The sequence below is a fragment of the Amblyomma maculatum genome, chromosome 4 (assembly GCF_055883805.1).
Source record: "Amblyomma maculatum isolate TAMU_Amacu chromosome 4, ASM5588380v1, whole genome shotgun sequence".
NCBI classification, from domain to species: Eukaryota; Metazoa; Arthropoda; class Arachnida; order Ixodida; family Ixodidae; genus Amblyomma; species Amblyomma maculatum.
The window spans coordinates 136,334,572-136,355,825 of record NC_139347.1 but is presented as its reverse complement, the minus strand read 5'-3'; the positions used below and the strand labels follow the sequence as shown (position 1 = coordinate 136,355,825).

At 45.7% G+C, this 21,254-nt stretch overlaps 1 protein-coding gene across 2 annotated transcripts in view; it reads left to right on the top strand.

The window, feature by feature from the left end:
- Positions 1-376: 376 nt before the first annotated feature.
- LOC146192655 (uncharacterized) overlaps positions 377-21,254 on the top strand; it is a 35,101-nt gene continuing 14,223 nt past the window's right edge. Inside the window, exons 1-8 of one of the 2 annotated variants that reach the window (XM_084602548.1) lie at positions 377-635; positions 6,257-6,377; positions 10,087-10,163; positions 11,007-11,234; positions 14,198-14,479; positions 16,824-17,255; positions 17,789-18,070; positions 20,697-21,053. In XM_084602548.1, the coding sequence (XP_084458674.1) occupies positions 576-635; positions 6,257-6,377; positions 10,087-10,163; positions 11,007-11,234; positions 14,198-14,479; positions 16,824-17,255; positions 17,789-18,070; positions 20,697-21,053 (1,839 nt within the window). In that variant the 5' untranslated portion in view covers positions 377-575. Of the gene's footprint in view, positions 636-6,256; positions 6,378-10,086; positions 10,164-11,006; positions 11,235-14,176; positions 14,480-16,823; positions 17,256-17,788; positions 18,071-20,696; positions 21,054-21,254 lie in introns of both variants that reach the window. The other variant, XM_084602547.1, reaches the window with a different exon arrangement.

Here is a 21,254-nt window from a genome sequence, read left to right as displayed (position 1 = left end):
TCTAGCCATCTCTCGGCTGCTGAATCCGGAACCGAAACTGCTGAGAAAAAAAAAATGTTCAATTATAAATTATTTAGCCGCTGTATGCAAAACCGACGTGGTGGTGCATATAAAAGATGCCTTATGCATCATTAACAAGAAGAAAAATGTCATAAAAATGTTGGTGTCTAGACTTCTTTCATCTTTAACGTAGGTTAGTCATCGATCCTTTCTCAAACTAAAAGCACATAAAAATGTGTAAAAAATACTACTTTCTTCTACTTCTTTTATTTGATGTTCTGCCAATTGGTTTTAGTAGGTGTTTTTACAGTAAAACCACCACGTATAAGCAACGGCAGCTGCGTTTTATTTATTAGCGCCTGCTTACTGCTGCCACCTTCCGCTAACGTGGATCGTTTTCACACTTAACATCTCCAATGTCGCGTCCATCATCGCCAGCTATCGCAGCGGAGCGCTTGTGCGTTGTGCTCTACTGGTGCTTGTATGCGAGTGTTCAAAGCTACCTAGCCTTACCATATTTCATCCCATTTCTCATGCGGAGCGCCCCGTAGATCATCCAACGACCACGGGGCGCCATGAATTTCGGAAAGCTGCTCAACGTTGCCGAGAAAAACCGCACGGCTTCGGCAGCCGAGGTGAGACCCATCGCCTCCTCAAGCTGCTGTTTCAATGTAGGACGGCTGCCGTTGGGACGTTGATGCTGTCTGTGTGTAAATTTTCCCGTCTAGGCTCCTGCTACGTGTTTCCTGCGAAATGACGCTGCGCCTCTCAATTCGACCAAAGCTTCGGCTTATTTTTTTCTGGGATCGGGGCGAGTCCGTAAGTCTTTCCGCGTCCCAGAACACCGGCCACGGGTCGTAACCACGGTGGACGGGAAGTACCCGGACACTCGTTGCATCGGCCGTGCGGGTCGCGCAGGGATCCGTGCGATTCCATTCCGTGCTGCACCGTGCCATGGAACGCATGGTCGCGAAATATTGCGCATCCTAGGTGGCCTTCTACGCAGCCCGACCTGTCAGCTGTTCCGCTTTTCCATCTCCACTTCGGTCGGCGGCGTGCTACCTGAAGCCAATGCCTGCGAGCGCGGCTGCTGGCGGCTGCAGTGATACATGGGCACGTTTGTGTGCTAGTGTGTGTGGCGCCGTCGGTCGATGCCGAACGAAGATTGGTTGGAAGCGCTGTGCGTGTCTTCCATGGACCGTGCCGTGGTGATGTGCGTTGTGCGCCTTTATTTCCTTTTGGTGCTGGCCTGTAGGATTTACCAGTGGCTACCTTCGTGCATTTCCCCCTAGTACCCATAAATTGCTTTCAGTCAGTGGTGGTATTTGTTGCTAAGGTGAACAGACGAAGTATTCTGGGCTCCCTTATAGCTGTAACCAAATTTTTTGCTGTCCTAGAGCTAACATTTCCTTAAATGTAGGAAACAAGATTTGTTGGAAAAGTATTTTGCAGTTAAAGGCGGAAAGAGATGAAAAAAAAAAAAAAAAGAAAGGTAATTTATTGAACCCCCCTCCCTCCTCGCACCTTACAACAAATACATTTTTTAACTGCTGGTATTTAAGTGGGGCATATGGTGTCAAACAGTCAGTGGAGTACACTGTCACAAAGTATAGCAGCCCTTCCTGATCTGATCTGTATCCTTGTTTTCCACTTGATTAAATTAAATGGTATTGGGCACTGGGAAGCACTTTATACCAATGAATATTGGAACACAGCTAGACTTTTATTAGAACTTTGTTTTCATGTCTATGCAGTCATTTGGTGCAGTTTTATCTTGTCTGTGCTTTCGGCAAAATACAAATTTCTTCTGGCAGTGTCAAAGACGAGCATAGAATCTTAAGCAGGGTATGTTGCCGGGCTGGTTGCTTTTTGTCGGTCATTGCAGAACCACAGAGCTTCTAGGCAGAGCAGGGATGCACACAACAGTGCAGTGTGTACGTCCTCTCTCTCTACTTTTCTACTCTTGATGGGGTTCCATAATGACCGACATGAAATCTTGCTTTGAACTTTGAACATGCAGCTATTTTTCTTGGTTTCTTTCTTTTTCATAGATTTTTACGTAAATGACATCTGAAGGTTCATTTTTGTTAACCTTGACAGTGGTTCCATCTCCAGGGCATAGTTTCATCTTCAGTTGCATTGCTGCTGCACTAGGTACATCGCGCACCCCTTGTCGAACACAGCCAGTGTTCCGTTGAACGCATCAAAGTTCACTGGTGTTCTATAATTGGTTTATAGGAAAGCAAATTCACAGTATCTGTCACTCATAGAATCTCGTTAACACGACAGCATAGCAACGCTCGGGTTTGCACATTTCTCGATGCAGATTCTGTAGCGATCTCGAAATATTTTTTTTTTATTTGATTAATCGACACTCATTGCACACTTCTGATCACTATCATGCATTTATTTGGCTCATTAATTCAGAAACACATCCACTTCCAGTTGGTGGGACGTCACATCCCTTGGACGTCTATTTCAACGTCTGATTGATTTTACTTTTACATTTTTGGCTCTAATTAATTAACTAATCATTTTATTGACATAATATTTTTTGTTTAGCATCCTCACACTATTCTCTTGCGATTGCAACCACTCATTTGATCTCAACTCTTACGAGGACGACACAGGACTGTACACACATTTTGCACACACGACCTTTCTGAATAGCCTAGTAATGCTTTCGCATTAATAATTACTGCCTATAGGCTAGCAAGAACATTAGCAGTGTATGGGCACCAAAGAGAGTGTCACATCACCCAGGGTATAGGTTGAGAGTTGGGGGTCTCTTATTAGGTTTTTAATGCAGCCCTTGTTGCCTCTCGCTTACATTAGTGTAAGTGAAGCGTGGGGCATATCTAAAAGAAAATGTTTTGAGCGCCATTTGGTTAGCAGTACTTTTTTGTTCCAATTGAAGGAGCCTGAGTGTGCTGTCGTGTGTGGAGACGCCAGAGCAAGAAAGCATACTTCAGCACTGCACAGGCCATTGTTTCACAAGCAGAAGCAGCATGTGAGAAGCAGTGGGAGCACTCGCTGTGGCCGCTTTGCCTTATTTTTATTTGCTTCTTTCTTTCCTAATGTGGCACCATCACAGTCTAGGGCGTAATTTACTTCAGTGCAACAGCTGATGAATACAGTAGGCAAATATGGCATTGAAGCCATCTGCCAAGGGCCCCCATCATGTTAGGCACAAACCAGAAAGCAGTTCAAGGTGAACATGCAGAAATACACATCTGAACGTCATGCTGTGGTACAGGCGTTATTTTAAATTCTCATGCAAGCCTTGAATTTGAGATTATTGTGGTGATTGAACATTCATTTGATGAGAGAAAAAGGGCTTCAAGAGTAACTGTGCTTTCTGCACGATTCATGTCCAGCCATTGCATCTTGCCAATGGGGAGCCATGTCCTCGGTCTTGCCAGCCACGCTGTCCGATTAGTTCAGGTGCGATTCAGAGCAGTTGTGTGTGCCGGTTCAGGTTGTGTCGGCGAGACTGGCCATCCCAAAGGACTTGTCGGCTGTCTAAATAGAGCAGTATATAGGGGCTAGAGTGAGATTTGGGGCTCATGGCGTTATAACTGGTCTTGTGAGGTTTGTTTGAGAACTAGTGAACCCGCATGTTGAGCCATTATCCCATGTCTTTGGGTGGATACCATGCTACCAGTACCAGGCATTGTTGCTGAGCCAAGTAGAGAAACTTGAGAATAATTTGTGTCTGAACTAGCTGGTACATTTTTGAGCTGTCAGCTTGTGAACTGACACAAGAGAAATACTTGGAAGAATTCTGAGGAAACAATTACCCAGACATGCCTGATATTTTGCGTGGCTGAGCACTCCTGTAGCCCTCCATGCTTCCCTGGACTGTGCTGCCTTTCATCACCGGCAGGTTCATAAAAAAAATAGTGCTTTCAAGCACCACTGGCGTGCGATATCTGTGATGGGCATGGTGAAGGGAGAGGGGGGTGCAACATGCCAAAATTACCGTGGTCCATGAGGGATGCTGTAGTAGATGCTTTTGGATTAATTTAAACGTCTGAAGTTTTGTAAATATCAAATCAAATCAAATCAGATTTATTTTCCAACAAGTGGATGGTAGCCTGGGCTAAAAGCTGTACAAACAGCTTGACATACTCTAACATCCCAGAGCATGTCGGCATTTTCAGTATAGCTTATATTCAAAGAATAGGAGAATGTTCTGTGCTTCCTAAAGAATGCAAAAGCGAGAGAGGAGGTGACGGGGCCAGTGTGCACATTTTTAGCTAGATGAAGGGGCTTATCAATGGCTGTTGTCAAACTGACCATTCTTTTTTCTGTAGGAGTTAAACAGCGTCATCTGAAACACATGCAGACCCTTGAGCAGATGTGAGCTGGTAGCAAAACACTTCACCATTCAAAGTCTATTATTTGGCGCAGAACCTTAAAATGTATGTGCTGGCTGTTGCTAAGTCCTTATGCTGATCTAGAGGAAGGAAAAAATGCCTAGTTTCTTATTCTTTCTTTTATTGATTCTGGTGACCTTCGAACACTGTGTATGGGGGGCTCACTTATTAGTTTCGGGTTGTGGTTAAAAACTTGGTCGAGTGCAACTTTAGGTGGTTATTGCATATTATGGCACCTTCCTGCCTTTTATCAGGCTGAATGTTCAGTCTTTTCATTTTTCCTTTCATTTTTTCTTATTGCAATGGCTTGTCTTGCAGCATAAAATGGTGAGCCACAAATGCAGGTATAGGCCAAATTCTTCAATATCTAGTAAGGGCCGATGATGACCTAGTATCCATGCGTCCGCATCCAGCAATCAATCTGGGGAAAGCCCGCATAAGACCACGTGTTTCTGCTGCCCAAAGAAGTACGCCATCTGCCTCTGAGATGGGAGCAGGACAGAAGGGGCAGGCGTTGTCAAACGCGACATCATAGTGGGCTGGCCGCAACCAGGTTACCGCGGTGGTCAGGGCGACACGAAGGCGCAACCTTTAAAGGAAGACTTCTTTCCAGCGCACAATACCACCAGTGAGGTCAATGCCACACGGTGGGAGAAGCACTCGTTTAGCGTGTCGCAGTCTCCAAAGATGAGGCGGCCATTTCAGCAGGATGAGATGATGTTGTGTTGTGGCTTGCTATGTCTACCAAGGCTTGAGTGGGATGACTATTTCTATGAGTTCATTGACTGTGAGTGAACTGTTATGGGGAGTGTTTCAAATGTATCTTGAGTATAATTTGTCAAAGCTTCAGAATTTAGAACGCTCCGCCGAATGCGGATGCTGCATTTTTCATGCTGCACTCCTAAGGCTTTTCGAGTTTACCATGAGCAGGATAGATAACTGCGCAGTCTAGTAGGAGACGAAAGTTCATCTTGAGAAAGAATCTATGCCAGCTTGCTCACTTGTCTGCCTTGAGATGAAAATTAAATGATGAGCGCAAAGGCAAGGCAGTCTGGACTGTCGTCTTTTTCTTTTTGTACATGAATATGTGTGTGCATGCAGCCAAAAAGCAGTTTCAGTGCTTGTGCTATACAAATGAACACAATTTCTCTCCAAAGGCGCTTCTGCTTGTGGTCTGGCAGCACGGTTGTCGTCCTTTTCTATAGCGAAAGCTACACTGCGGTAGGTTTTCAAGCTGTCGGCGTGGCATCGTGGAAGATGAAGAAAAGGAAGAAGAAGATGGAAAAGAAGAGAAAAAGAAAAAGAAGGAGGAGAAGAAGAAGAGGAAAAAAAAAGACTAAGAAAAAGAAGTAAAAGAAGAAGAAGCAGACAGATAACTTTGTAGTTGAGAGGCGAACGACAACAGCGAGTTGCTAGGACAGAAGGTTGGTTCGAACGTTCTGATGGCGGTGTGCCCCGGAGTTCGATGTAAAGACGATGTCATACCACTAAAAGTCTTCTGTACCCGAATGAAAGTGGTCAATGACGAGAGTCAAGGGGGGCTCATTAGTGAAGTGATTCCTCTATGGCATAAATAATGCTGAACCATAGAGTAAACTACTATGCACAAAAGCCATGTCTTACTTTGAAGCCGAGCCTAAATGTAGTCATGCAGATTGCTTTCGCGTACCTCTAGTTTTAACCACAAGCTAAGCCACAGCAAATTTTTCTTTTTGTACGTGAATGTGTGTGTGCAGTGTGCATGCAGTGAAAAAGCAGTTTCTGTGCCTGTGTTACACAAGTGAACACAATTTCTGTCTAAATGCGCTTCTATTCATGGTCTAGAAGCACAGTTAAGTTCCTTACAGTAACCATGCTGGGGTGCGATGTGTGTGCAGACGTCGGTGAAGCGGTACAGCACGGAGGTGGCCCCTGCTAAGAAGGCACCACGCAGCAATGTCCAGTCAGCTGCCATCCGGGCGTTTCTGGAGCGCAAAGAAGAGGAAGAGCGCCGCAGGCGTCAGTGGCACATTTTTTTTTTTTTTTTTTTTTTTTTAAGAGCTTCTTTTGAAGGATGCTGGAATGGCACCTGGTTGGTTATATGTTATGCTTGCAACACGCTGTGCATTTGCAGACAAACTGTTCATCTGTTCTGCTTTTTCCGTAAAATGTCTAGCGCGTTGCAAGCACAACCTTTTGATGGAGCACAGGTTCCCGGCCACCCACATTGATCAGATGCTTCTCTAGCCCCTTTTAAGCAGCCCCGCCAAAGTGGCACAGTGGTTAAAGCGCTCGACTACTGTTCCCAAGTACGCGGGATTGAATCCTGGCCTTGGCGGCCGCTTTTCGGTGGAGGCGAAAAGCAAGGCGCCCATGTGCTGTGCGATGTCAGTGCATGTCAAAGAACTCCAGGTGGTCGAAATTTCCGGAGTCCTCCACTGTGGCGTCTCTCATAGCCTAAGTCGCTTTTGAACATTAAACCTCACAAACCAACCAACCAACCATTTTAAGCACACCTTAACTTTCATCACAGCCCACATTGGTGGTGCAGAATCTTTATTGCATGCAGATCTCTGGAAATACCTCTGCAATAAAGAAAGGCCCTCTTTTTTGTGTCCATGTGTGGGCACCCACTTATGTTTCGTGCAAAGGGTTATACTGAAGGTGTTGACAGTTGCCTTATGACCGGATAAAAAAAGAAATTTGGGGTGGTGTTTAAAAAAACGTTTGGCCCACAAATTTGTACATTTTGGGTTGTGGGCTATGCAAAACTATAGAGCTAAAGATGTTCATTTTAAGATATTGGAAAAAATTTAGTATAATGGTGGCATGTCACAGAAAAAAAATGTTTTTTAAACAGATGTTATAAGTAAAGCATGTTTAAAAATTAATGACTGTCACTTTACATGACCAAGAAATTTGAGGGAGCAAATTTCCCAATGTGCATTTTGTAGCTTGTGGTGTCAGAAAAAGGATGGAAAGTTGTAAGCTTAGTGGTCCAAAAGACCGTAAGAGAATTTAACTTGAGGGTGAAATGCAGTTTCTGATTTATACGCAGCATGGTGTTACCTGACCAAGGAAAGGCCGCTACCAAGTTAAATGCATAGTTTTGAACTATTAATTAGAATAGTACAAGTGGGCAAATAGTACTTATTCTGAATAAAATACAAATGGTGGACCTCCACTAGCAAATAAAATACGAATAGTATAGCTTTCATGACAAATGAAGCCACAAATGAATAGTGATAGCGCTGAATCTAAATATGAATTGAATTTTAGCACTAATGTTCGCTACTTTTTCAAATAGTCATACAAAACAAGGAGTAATATGAAACATTGAAACGCCAGCATTGGCCCTGTGGCATGATGCTAACTTTTCGAGTTAAAGCCATAGCAGTTAAAGGACCCAACAGTAATCTTCACTAGCGGGCGACAAGACGAATCCGGCATGTTAACTCTAGGAGCGTCAAGTAGACAAATTAGTTTTTCTTATTGATGACAAAAGATAGTGAACTAAAGCCACACCTCAGGATATGAGACAGGCGACGGTGCACATCAGCTATGATCTTCAAGATCAGGCCTGAAAACAAAGTTGCTAAATTCTCTAAACCTTCCCTTGCCACTCAACCTTAAAGGCCATATATGAGCACAGGAACGCTTTTACATGAATGGCTGCACTGTGTAGTGGTACTGACCTTTCCATCCTGCACATACTAATTGCTACAAGATGGTATGCATCATTGGTGCAGTACCTATTTTTTGAACAGTTGAAGAAGCATACTATGACAGGCCTTATTCGAACTTCATGCTGTTAATTCGAAAAGCACTCGAAAACTTCATGCATATTTTAATTTGTTTGTTTGTTTGTTTGTTTGTATTAATTCTGAAATAGACTGTTTGATTCATTTGCATAATCAAATATTTGATTTGCTGTCCGAAATATTTGAATATTTGCACATTCCTACAGAAAAGGCATGGCAAAGACGATAGTGCTTAGGGAGGTGCTACTCAGGTGAGCTGTGTTCGTTTGGAATAGTTTGGAAGCTTCGTAAGTTTACTGCAGTCAGGCACTTTATTGTGATTAAGGATTAGTAGCTAGCCACATACGATTATGTTAAATGTTACTGGTTTCCCAAACATTTAGTTTAGCTGGGTACTGTTGAACAATTACGTTGTGTCCCTAGGGGCATTGAAACCGAAATCACGCAACCAAGTGCACTGCCATGAGCAAGTGGCACATGGCGCCGCACGGGCTGTATGCCCTTTTTGTGTTTAGCCAGGGCTGGAGCCAGTGCTTGATGTCTGCGTGGGCTATAACATGCAATCCAGATGATGGTAGCTATACTGGCATCATCAGTTTAGGCTGGCTGTGCATGAAACAAGGTGGCAGTGGCTCTTGTACGAAACAGCTGACACAGGACACATGGGAAGGTTTTTGCCTAAAGGGACACTGAGGTCAGATTAAAGTTGGCCTGTACCACATTTTTATGGCCAAGAGGCTGCGTGCAATTAGGGCGGAGCTTTTATCAGTGGGAAAGGCTGGGAGATGAAATACAGATATTAGCTTTATCATTTTCAAAAACAAGCAAACTTGGTGCTTCTCGGAACAGGATCCTGAGGCCAGGCTACACTTTCCTAACAGGAATCACAGAATCCACTTCAATTCGGACACCATAATTGGAATCGAGTATACTGGGAAAATAGTTAAAATTTTCTAAGTAATAAATGTGTCTTTTTGCTGCAAGTACCGTACGATGCAGGACACATTAAATGGCAACTCCGTGGGTTTTCCAGCATTTTGAGTATAATTTCATTATATTATCTGAAGTCTTCCCTTTCCTGTGCAAAAAAAAAATATATATATATAGTTCTGCAAAACATCAAATAGAAGCATTGAAAAGAGCACGAAATCAGGAAACTGACACCCAATATAGGTTCCAACCAACCTGTGGCATCACAACTGACCAACCTCTGATGTCCAGGATACAACCACAAAACCTATCGTGTGCGCATTGATTAGCTAAATGGGTGATTGTAAACAGTTGAAGTCAGTGCTTGTCTGAAATGACCAAATGCAAGTTAAAACTTTCATCCTGCGGCAAGCGCAGAGCAAATATGGATGGCCGTGTGTCCAGTGACATCGCACACCAAAGGTTGCCTGTAGAAGTCTTCCCATTTGAAATCATGAAATGGGAAGCGCCGTCTAAATTTGTTTGCACTGCAACAAGACATCGGACCAGCGAGGAATCTGGCACAAATAGGCAGCAAAACAAAGAACATGTACAGTAAATGTTCCAGTGAAATCTGAGTGGGTTAGAAAAACGCCCCCAAGAGGTTAAAATTTCCGGATCCCTAGACCGAGTCATTTTGGGATGTTGAACCCTATAAACAAAGCCAACCATGAACATGAACACAGCCAGTATGAGCCATGCTTTCCTTACTATCCCTAGCGTGACTACTCCGGTCCTCTGCTGCCTTTTTCTGTGCAGAAGAGGTCTGCAGAGAATGAAGTCTCTGGTTTGTGTGGCCATGGTTTCAAGGTAGTGACCTATCACCTAGTTTTCTGAGTCATTTCAGAATGTGCCTGCTACACATCATTGGTGTGAATGCTGAGTTTGTCAGCCAGCTTGATTAGATTTATGAAATTCTTGTCTGGTGACTGCGTTTCCATATTGATGGCAGTGCTCTCAGAGTGTTAATATAGCTGCCTCTTTGTGGCCTTGTGCAGAGGTGGAAGAGCAGCGGAGGAAAGAAAAGCTCCTCGAATTGCGCGCCCAGAATTCCAAGTCTAACAAGCGTGCCAAGGTGAGTTCACAGAGGCTGCCTTGTGCCCTATTCATGGGAAAGGCTTCTGTGGTATGACGCATAGTGAGATAATAATTAGTCCCAGCAATGCTGTGTTCATGTGTGTATGTGCGTAAAGGATGCAGGCATAGAAGTTGACTAAGTTCAATGCTGTTTCATGGGACGGGTTTTTTTAGTTTTTTGTGCAGCCGTGGCACAAGAGGGACTAGCAAAGAACAGAATTGTGCCCTCCGACAATTCCTTAAGGGGATGCAGAGCCATGTTTAGGCTTCTGAACCAGAGTAGTTCCCAAATGTACTCGTGTTGGACACAGATTAAATCTACAGCTACCCAAATCTTTAACTGGCGTGTGCGACAGCTGCCTTTTCTGGGTCCCTGCCCCTTAGGATGGATCAAACTTGCGGAAAGGTCGAGATTAAGCAAGCGCTTGGTGGAGCTCTGCTTAGACTTGATCTTTTCTCAGGTTAGCTCCTTTGTAACATACAGAAGGTCAGAAAAGGCAGCTATTTCATGCACTAGTTAAAAATAGGGCCTAATGTACATGTTGCAGGTATCTAACTTTTCCTGATATGTTGACTTAACTGCAGTTCGTTGCTTGCTTACACGCTTTAGTTTTGAATGTGGAGCAGCCACCCCTAACAATTTCTGTGTCGTCACACAAGATGCCACAGTGGCCAAAAGTGATGCAGTGCAAAGGCTTCAATTTGTACAATGTGGCAATCAATACATACTGCATTGGAATGGAACACTGTGGCCTTATGCGAGTGTCTCTGGCCACTCCTCACAGCAGTGGCTGGTGCAGTGCTGTGGTGTAGTGATTACTGTTGTCGTCGCCGTGTGCAGGTCATGGCATCGCGCACCAAAGACAACAACTTTGGCCGCATCCGGCTGACGGAAGACGAGGAGGAGGCACGGCGCAAGCGGGAGGAAGAGCTGCGGCGCAAAATGCTCACCGACAAGGTGGAGCGCATGAAGGCCCGCATCAAGCTGCAGCAGGAGGAGGAGGCCCAGCCACACAAGCGCAAGCGCAAGCGCCGCAACTCCCAGGGGGAGGTCATCTCAGAGCCCGAGGTCAGTTGCCTTCCTTTGATGCATGCCGGGAAAAACGGCGGATGTTCAGTTTTTCTCAGTCCCCATACATGTACCTCTGTCTGCGCTTTCAAACTGCGCAAAAGAAAGACAAAGTTTCACCTGTAGCAGTTGAATTTCTCAAGGGTTACTTGTTCCACAATACAGAATGTTGGGCGAATTGGTTTCAGACTTCGATAATTACTATACGCATTTGATGGCATAAAGAAGTGCCGTTATGTCTTCCTCTCAATGCCGTCAAGTGCGCTGTAGTTGTAGGAGGCTGCTTGTTCCTGCTACTACTTGACTACTAAGGACAGCATAGTGCAGTTTCATCGATTTCATTGCCCATTCAGAGCTGGAAGCAAATGTTGTATGTACTGCTGTCCTGCCCGTGGCATCCTTTCGTTGTCCTTTTACCTGTTGTTCAGCACCAAAGTAGGTTTGGAATGTTGATGTAGTTTTCTTATTGGATATGCTGCATGAAAAGAAGAAAACAACAATGTACTACTTGTGTTGTCCAGCTCTTCTTTTTTTTTCCTTATCACTGCTCTAACAGTGAAGGCTCGTTGTACTCCGTTGTTATTGGCACACGGACGAGTGACGGTTGTGCTAGGAGCGTCAGGTTGCCACGCCTGGCGAAAATTTGGCCCCCCTACACTCCAGCCGCATTGACATTGGACAAACACTATGCAGCTGGTGGCACACATGTGCACAATGCTGTTAATCAGGCATGGCGCATCGTGAAAATCACAAAGCAGTATCCCAGTAGCGGCTGAGCTTTCCTCAGTCATGCACAGCGCATCTTGGGTTGACGGCACTTCAATGCCTGACACAAAATAGGCACATGTTTCAAGTCGCTGCCAGCATAGTTGAAGTGCCCAGAAGTTGCCCAACATGTCGTCAGTCAAGCGACGTTGAAGTATATAGGGTACCGTTATGCACAAGGTGATGTCGCTGTGCTGCGCACATGTGAGTGTGTTAAGTCAGAGTATAAGCGCGCCTTGAGCCTGCCAGTAATGTTTTATATAGTGTACATTGGCTGAGTCATTTCATAGAGGTTTTGAGAGCTTTTTAATACAGTAGAACCCCCCTATAGTAAATTCGGATATAGTAAAGTTAAACTGAAGTCCCAGTTCAGCTTCCATAGACAACTGTACATTTTCCCCTCTTTATAATAAAGACATTTTCGGCAAACATTGGTTGTAGTAAATTGCGTCTGGCCGCGACGACGACTCCCACGATATGACATCGCCGCCCGCGCACTACCGAGGATCGCGAGGAAAAGATTTTTCGTATCTAAAATTTAAAAAATAACTTCGAGTGTCCTTTTAAGCAGCTTTACCACCAGACTGAGCAGCATTCAGGAAAAGCCTACTTTACGAAGGTCTTGGAGCCGTGAGGGAAAGCACGCAACACAAGGGGGGGGGGAAGTAAAGCTGCCTACAAACATGGAAAGTAGGCGGCGCGGTCTGTTCAGAAAGTAAGGGAGAGTAAAAGTGCAGCAAGAAATAGGAAAGGGGAAGAAATGGAAGAACATTCACGGCACTGTGGAGCACATAGCATGAGGCATCAGAGGCAAAAAGTGGAGGTGCAGCGTGTGCGATCTTGCAGCACTTGACTGCCATGCGCATTTATCATTTATTGCTTCTTAAAAAACAGCAACGGCAAAACGTAACACCGTGTTCATGTAAGGCTTTGGTTTTCACATGAAATCAAACTTGGTTGTATTTGTAGCCGCAGTGTCCTCATGCTTAAGAGGTGCTTCCACAAGATGTAAAAAATTTTTATAACTGGAAAGAAGTTGCACGGAGAGATGATAAGAGAGAGATGAAAAATATTTCAGAGCTTTTTTTTTTTTTTTTTTTCTTCATTAAGCAACAAGACGTGTTCAGGATGTAGGCATTTAATTTCCAGACAGCATCTTCACGACCGTGTCATCACCAACAACTGATATAGTAAAGACCCTGATATAGTAAAGATTTCTGCTGGTCCCAGTGACTTTACTTGTTTATTTTGTATACACGATACGGGACTTCGATATGGCAGTTGTGACAACCACTCTTGGCACAAAAGACGTGCTCCCATGTGCTGCTTACAATTTTTCAGATTACTATCAGTTGGGAATAGATGCTGTACAAATAGAACTCATCAGGAAGGCAGGCTCTTCCTCAACTATTGCACAGTAATAATCATTTACTGAAGAGTCCATGAACAACCTGTTATTCTTGGTCATACTTGAGTTATTATAAAAAAGTAATACCGAGAGGTTTCAGAATGTCTTTGCAGGGGGTGTGCGCTCTGGTGCTCCCGAACGACGGCTGTCTAGTTCCGCAGCAAATTGTTAAAGTCAATCCTTGTAAGGCGAGCAGTTGACGTTATGTTTCTGCCAAAACTGCAACTCTCTTTTGATAGCAGTTTGGTTCTCACGTTTCTGTTTCAATTTATTACGCAGAGCTCGATTTCAGATATATACTGTCATTGAAGTAAACTTAGGCATTCACTTTGACAGTGCCTTCACTGGATATCGGTCAGTCATGCGGCATTGTTTGAGGCTATAGCAGGGTTGACCGAAAAGGTGCAGAGAGTGGTGTTGCCCTGTTCAGCCCAGAGTTTCACATCTCAAAAAGAAAAATCTGAACTGCACCTAAAACTTGTTTCAAAAACTAGGTTAGTTGCCAGTGGCTACACAATAAGCTGTGCACACTAAGCAGGCACATATCCAAAGTGTGGCCACCTGAGGTTATTTCTATTGGCAAAGGGACACTGCTAAGAGAATTAAAAAATTCAGTTGGGCTGTGCCTTGGATATTTGGCTGCTTGGGTCTCTCCTGAAAAAGATTGTGGCCACTTTCCTGAAACTCAGAGAATACAAAGGGTATGCAAGCGCAGCTGCTCTGAGGATAGAGCAGGGGTCGGGGCATGATGAGCGGCGCTTTCGAGCAGGAGCCGGTCTCTGCCTCGCAGAAGAAGGATCCCCCCGAGCGCAAGCCCCGCAAGCGTAAGTACGAGCTGTACACGGGGGAGCCCTCTGGTGGCGAGGAGGAGGAGCGTCGCAAGCCGCCCGCACCCAAGGTGTCATCCCGGCCGCCGCCCATCGTGGACTACCACACTCTGCTCCAGCTGGCCAATGCCAAGCAGCACGAGCCAGTGGTGATTGAGCGGCTGGCACCGGCCAAGACCGAAGATTCGCGCCCCCTCACCAAGCAGGAGAAAGAACGCCGTCTCGAGGAAGAACTGCACCGCAAGGTGGGTCATGAGAGGATCCTTGCGGATCTGTTGTCGGTGTGATTGCTCGTGGTGTGCCGCATTGCTTGCCCCTGTATTCTCCTGCAGGTTTTTGAAGGGACACTGAGTACAACTTTATCCATCCCTTTTTATTTTGGTTCAATAAACGGCCCCTAAAATTATATTTGTGGCAATGTCCTAATGCAAGAAATCCATAGAGGTTGTCCATTAAAGCAATCGAGTCAAATTGAAAGCTTTGCGTGGAGCGTATACTTTTTAAAAAGTGCTCCTAGCGACCACTCGTGACCAATACAGGCGTAGCATCCCCGCGCGAACCTTCCATATGATGTCGTCTCATGTGCTTGCTGGGCGCACCCGCTCATTAGACACTCCGAAGTTACCCGGGCGGGACAGGGCGTGGGGGGAGGGGTGGGGGGGGGGTGCCGTAGCGACTTGTTTACTTCTGTTTTTCTTGCACGCCAGCATGGGCTGAGTTGAAGAGGTAGAGAAGGAGCTTCCTTTTCAATTGCCCATTAGTACTTCAGTGTTAATAAGGTAGCTTACAAGTTTTTGTGTTCCGGTAACAATTGATGGGGTACCTAATCCTCATACGAGTTTTGTAGTTTTCCTAAATAAAGCTTTCTATGGGCCCTTTAAAACTGATTCTGTTGCTTCTTCACCTTCAGTTTACTCAGCGGCGAGGGTCTTACTTATTACGTTTAAAAACTTTCCTGCTGCTCGTTTCAAACTCGTCATGTCAAGACCGAAAGGGACTCTATGATCCAATTAGAAAGGGACTCATGTGAAAAGCTATTTTGAAGTCGTAGCAGTCTACTTGCAAAAAATTTTTTGCCCTCTCCTAGATTATAAATGTGTCATTTTTCATGAGAGAAAGGCCTTTGTCATTAGATTATGCTAATGCTTCAGTGTAGACCAACTTCAGTTTGTCCGAATGCTCCTTTAAGCATTTAGCATATTCTTTGTGTTCTCTGTGGGGGGCCCACGGGCATGATGTCTGGTGGGTTCCGAAAGTGTTGCCTTTTGCGACATGTAGACTTCAATTGTGGTGGCTCTAGCCTGCAAAGGCTGAGATGGTGCCAACCTGCGATATCATCAATTTTTTGTTTTTTTGTTTTTAACTTTATACATGACCGGGGGCGGCAGAAAGTTAAGTGGGTGGATGAAATTAAGAAGTTCGCAGGGGTCAAGTGGATGCAGCTAGCACAGAACCGGGGTAACTGGAGAAATATGGGAGAGGCCTTCGCCCTGCAGTGGGTATGATCAGGCTGATGGTGATGATGACATGGCATGAAGAGAAAAATCGCACTGCAAACTTTGTGTAAAAAAACACTGAAAATTTGAAAGGCAAGATTATCAAAATAAGCACTGTACAAGTACAAATAATTCAGGCTATGCAAAATGTGATACATTGTCTCTTAGGTGTAAAAATTTATTGCACCCATCTGCAGATTTCTGCTTTTAGTGCTGTTTGGAAGCAATGGTCACGATTCAGTTTCTGAGCTGGTTGTTAAAAGTCTAGCATACCTGTTCTCTCAACTTCACTAACGAAGTGTTTGCATACCTAATTATTAAGGAACTAATGTGCTGAAGTTCATTTTGATGGCATGCTGTTCTCATTCATTTTAACTCTGTTTCTCGTCTCATAGCATAGTTTAGTTCTTGCGTTTTCAAACCTTGTATGGTTATGGCTGGCGCATTTTGCGGCATGTTTTGCTACAAGTGGCAGAGTGTTGTCTAGTTTGTCATAAGAATTGAAAATCTGCTCTAGCAGCTATTTTCTGAAAGCTAACTGCTCAAGATCCACCCGGCATTGCTGAAAGAGCTTCAGAATTGTTATGTACTAGAGCTTTCCTTGTCACTGAAGCCCTAGCGAATGGAAATTCCTAAACCAGCAAGTGCACAGAGTGAGCGTGTAACTCAAGAGCAAGCTTAAATTAGAAACATGCTTTTCTTTAACCACTAGTTGAAGTTCTAAGCTGATATTGTCCCTCCAGAATAAATGTGTTGTGGGCAACCTCTCTCCCCTGTTCCCCATCAGTTCCAGCGTTCCTCACCATTGTATTGTATTGTATTGTATTCGAGCATTGCCAATGAGTTGAGAAAAATTCCTTTCACATTGTGTCCCTTCCCAGAATGACATATTGATACTTGTGCCAAATCCCCACCGCTTGGCCCCGTAGGTATGCCGTGGCAACTTTCACTGTAAAACATTTTTCCCCTTTTGTGCATTGCTGTGGAACAACATCCTGCGGGTTTTGTGCTTATCCAGCGCTGCTGCAGCAGTATGCCTTGTTTGCTGTGGTCTGCCCTCTGTACCACTGGGTGCACTCTGGCTTCTTTGCAGGGTGTCAAGGTGCCATCCAAATTCCCACCAGCCAAGCGGAAAGATCGGGCCTCAGGGCAGCAGCCATCAACGGCAGCTGTCAATGGCAAGCGGCCACCCACTGGCCCTGACAAGGCATCCAAGTTGTCGGAGCGGACAGAGCAGGCGGAGCGGTTAGAGAGGGCGGAGCGGTTAGAGCGGGCGGAGCGGTTGGAGCGTGCAGAGCGGTTAGAGCGTGCAGAGCGGTTGGAGCGTACAGAGCGGTTGGAGCGTGCAGAGCGAGAGCGTGCGGAGCGTTCAGAGCGGTCAGACCGTTCTGAGCGTGAACGACTCTTGGCAGAGCGCCAGCGGCTCATGGAGGAGGAGGAACGGGAGCTGAAGGAAATGGAGCAGCGACTGGCTGAGCGTCGCAAGGAGATTGCACGCAAGCAGCGAGAACTCGAGGAGAAGGAGGTAGGTGATCGATGAGCATTCTCTCTCACTGCTGCAGAAACGTTGCCACTGTCATTGCAATATTGGGGCCCATATTTGATGATGTCCACTTTGGTCCCCGCCAACTCTTAAGAGCCCCAGTGCAGAAGTGGCTGCTACGTGACAACAGCTGGCATTATGGCTCGAACTGGTCTATCCATTGCAACAATTATTTTATGGTGCTAAATTGCATATTGCACCACTTGTTCTGTAGGTACTGAAGATCTATACAATGGCATTCAGTAGCAGATACAGGCAGCTGCATTTTATGTAAAACACAGGGTGCTTCTGCACAGCTAATGCGATCCAATACAATGGTGATGTCGGCAGTTCTTTAGACCAGGCTCATTTGGACATGTCATATTGGTTGACCTATCCGGAACGCAGGCCCTCAAGTTGGTGCTTATGGAACCTTGTAATTCCGTGCTTTGTGTTGGAGGGCGATTGCACCCCATTGAAGTCTCCTCATTATTCTGTGGCAGAGTTGTGTGCAGGATTTATTTCGTCCCTTGCAGGCAAAGGCAGCAGCTGAGAAGCGATCATCAGACAAATTGGCGCCACCCCGGAAACCTCCTGGCCAGCCCACGGTGCGTCCCGTCTCCACAGGGGGAGAAAGGAGAGACCGGGAGGGTCCTTTATCAGCCAAGAAGCCATCCAGCAGCAGTAGCAGTGTGGCCAATGACCGAAGACCCAAAAGCTCAGCTGAGGCCGCTCACAGTCGGACACCATCCTCATCCATCTCCAAAAAACCATCATCATCATCAACATCATCATTGTCATCTAAAGATGTCCTCAAGGTGAGCGACTTGGGCCATTGCAGCTCACTTGCTGTGTCTTTGGCTGTGATGGCTTGCTCAGTGCACTGCTGCTTCAGTGTACGCTTAGAAAGCTGGTGGCCAGTCAATCAGTGGAGAAGAATGCAGTAGCTTAATTAAAACCGAAATGCCATAAAACATCCTGTACCCTGAAATGCACCCCCAAGTGATTTGGCGAGCTCGACATCGAGAGCAAAAACGCTTAAGCTCTTTTGCACTACATCTAACACACCCACCTGGTCTTCAGTGCTGGTGTTCGGCATGTTTTCGTTTTCTTGCCCAGGGGTCCTTAAGGGAAAATAAATTATATTGATGATGACTTGATTGTGGCAGAGAGCACTGTGATCATTCTAGTAGCAAAAGTCACCACAAAGCTCATGTAACTTGTAGATTAGCAGATTACGCCACCAAGCTTAGCTTTCACACTTTCTGCTCTCAGATGTTGAAAGGAGGGATGTGTAAAAACTAAATACTGACTTTTTGGCTCGAAGCAAATAAGTAAAAGCACATTAATTTGAACTTCGCGGACCGGAGAAGTTTGAATTATTTGAAGTTTAAATTATCTGAAATTCGAATTACCGAATGGCCTCAAAAAAAAACTGACAAGAACCACTTTAATTGTGGTAAACTTATTTGGGGAAACATTGGGCTATAGTTTTGTAGTTTTAAGACAAGAACAGCGCAATAATGAGTGTTTTCCGAATTCTCAACAATGCTTTATTGCATGCACACTGTCGGGGGTCGGTGCTCCCGACAGAGTGCATGCAATAAAGCAGAACTGCTCGAAAATGGTAAGCGCCTACCTGGCAACCTCCACAGTGTGATGTGATAGCGGCGATGACTCCGTTCACCCTGCCTTGCATGTGACGCTTCACCGCATGACGTATTGAACAGCACTTGACAAGTGCAGATTTTCGGAGCATTGGGAGAACCATGGGGATGGAAGCACGGGAAACGCACAGTATCGCCAATGATGCGTCAATGATGTGCCAGTGTATGCTTTCGTATTGGAGTCTACCTGCCGTTTGCACTTTTATGTTCTGTACATTAGCGCAATTGGTTGTTAAGTGAACCATGAATGTGCTCATCAAACAAGAAGTATACAGTAAAAGCTCGTTAATTCGAACTTCAAGGGACCGGGAAAAAAGTTCGAATTATCTGATGTTCGAATTATCGAATGGCCTCGACAAAACTGACCAAAACCGTTTGTACTACAATAAATGTACCGTATTTAGTCGCGTAACGAACTCGCTCGCATAATGAACCCACCCAGCCCCGATTTGTGCCTACGAATCTGAAAAAAAAAAATAATAATAATAAAGGCGTCAGTCGTTAGCGCGTCCCTCTGTTTCGCGCCTTCACGGTCCACAACACATTTCTTGGCAGTGCGTCAAGATGCTGCGCAGCGATAACGGCGTGTTTATCTTTTGACTTTAGCTCGGGCAGGGGGGAGGAAAGCGAACTTGGCAAAGTGCCAGCGCTTATACAGTTGTGCAAGCCTCCTTTTCAGTACGTTCGCTTTATCATGCTATGAGCGACTTGGGCGGGCGGCACCGTCTACTGCCACTCCAATCATCGGAGCGAACGGCGCTAAAAGCCGGCGTCATGATCGCAGCTGACTCGTGTGCTTCCGTTGACGACTGATGGGTGGAAGGATGGATGGCTATCGCAAAAAAAAAAAAAAAAAAAAAAAAAAAAAAAAAAAGTTTAACTCATAGTGCTCGTTCCAGATCATAGCCTTTTATGGGCATTGGCTGGGACCGCGCCGACAGTACTTATCCCTATTTCCAAATTAACAGGGTTGGAATTAACGAGTATTTGGTTGCGAGCTACGGAGGTTGCGCAGAAGAGAGAGCAGGCAGCCGCCGCCGCGCGGCCATGCACTGACCTTGCCGCGGCCGCGTCCCCTCCCTTCAACGCCGCCGGCCGCCACGCCAGTCATGGCGTCATTTAAGTTTTACCCACTCTTCCATGGTTTTACCTGGTTCCTTATTCTGTCCCCGTTTCGGACGTGCGCAGCCTCTAATTATGCCTACCGATCGCGGAGGTGTTTCTTTACCTTTTTTTTTGGCCGCATGATGTGCGTCAAGCCGTCCAGACGCGGCGGCGCATAGTTCTAATTATCCGTAGCGGAACCGACTCGCTTTTGAATTAACGGGCTTTTTTATACACAGATCTCTATGGAGCTTGGCCGGACCAAGTAGTATAGTTCGAATTATCCGAAAATTCGAATTATCGAGGTTTGAATTAACGAGCTTTCACTGTACTTCTAAAATAACTTTCACCAAGAACTTGTGGTATTGTGAGGCTTCTAGAAGTGTTTGAGTGGGCAGAGCCTTCTAGAGTTTTAATGGGGGTGGTTAGAGGCCTTTAATGATTGAGGATGGTTATGTGGGTGGTGGGCAGGCTTTCGTAGGTGGGAGACACACCTTTTGGACCCAAAGGTGAAGGCTTCACACACCAGTGCCAGCGCTGGATGCTTTCTCTGAATGTGCATTCTAAAGAAAGTCACCAAAATGCATTCAGAAAGGAGAAATCAAGATAGTGTCTTTTGCAGAGAAAGCCAGGATACTACTGCCTGTCTGCATATTGTGTTTTCTATTTCTAGAATGGCAGCCGACCACGCGACGTCCACCCTTCTGCCTCCAAAAAGCCTGTGTCATCGTCCAAGCCCAGAGTCGAAGACGAGGATGACGAAGACACCTTCTACGCCTATTCGCACAAGCCCAAGGCACCGCTGCCCAAGGGTTCCTCCTCATCGTCATCACAGCCGACCAAGAAGCTGTCGTCTTCCTCTGGTGCAGCTGACGCTAAGCGCAGCTCCTCCTCCTCCTCAGCGTCTTCTCAGCGGCCTTCCTCGCACAGCAAGGGTGACGGCCGGAATTCAGTGCATAAATCAACGGCAGTTCCCAGCAGGGCCCGAGAAGAGGCACGCCGGAAGGACGACGAGAAGCCCATGTCACGGGTGAGCTTGCATTGGTTGCACTGGTCTAATAGCCTGGTGTGGGGTGCACATTTCTGGGTGCTTAAGATGGAACAAAGGGAAACAAGTGGATATATTGTCTTACCTGGTGCTTGCTGGCGACAAGGTTGCAGGAAGAAAGTAGGATATGACTGACACAGCTCAAGCATTATGTGTGTAGACGAGACGCGGTTTGTTGCGATC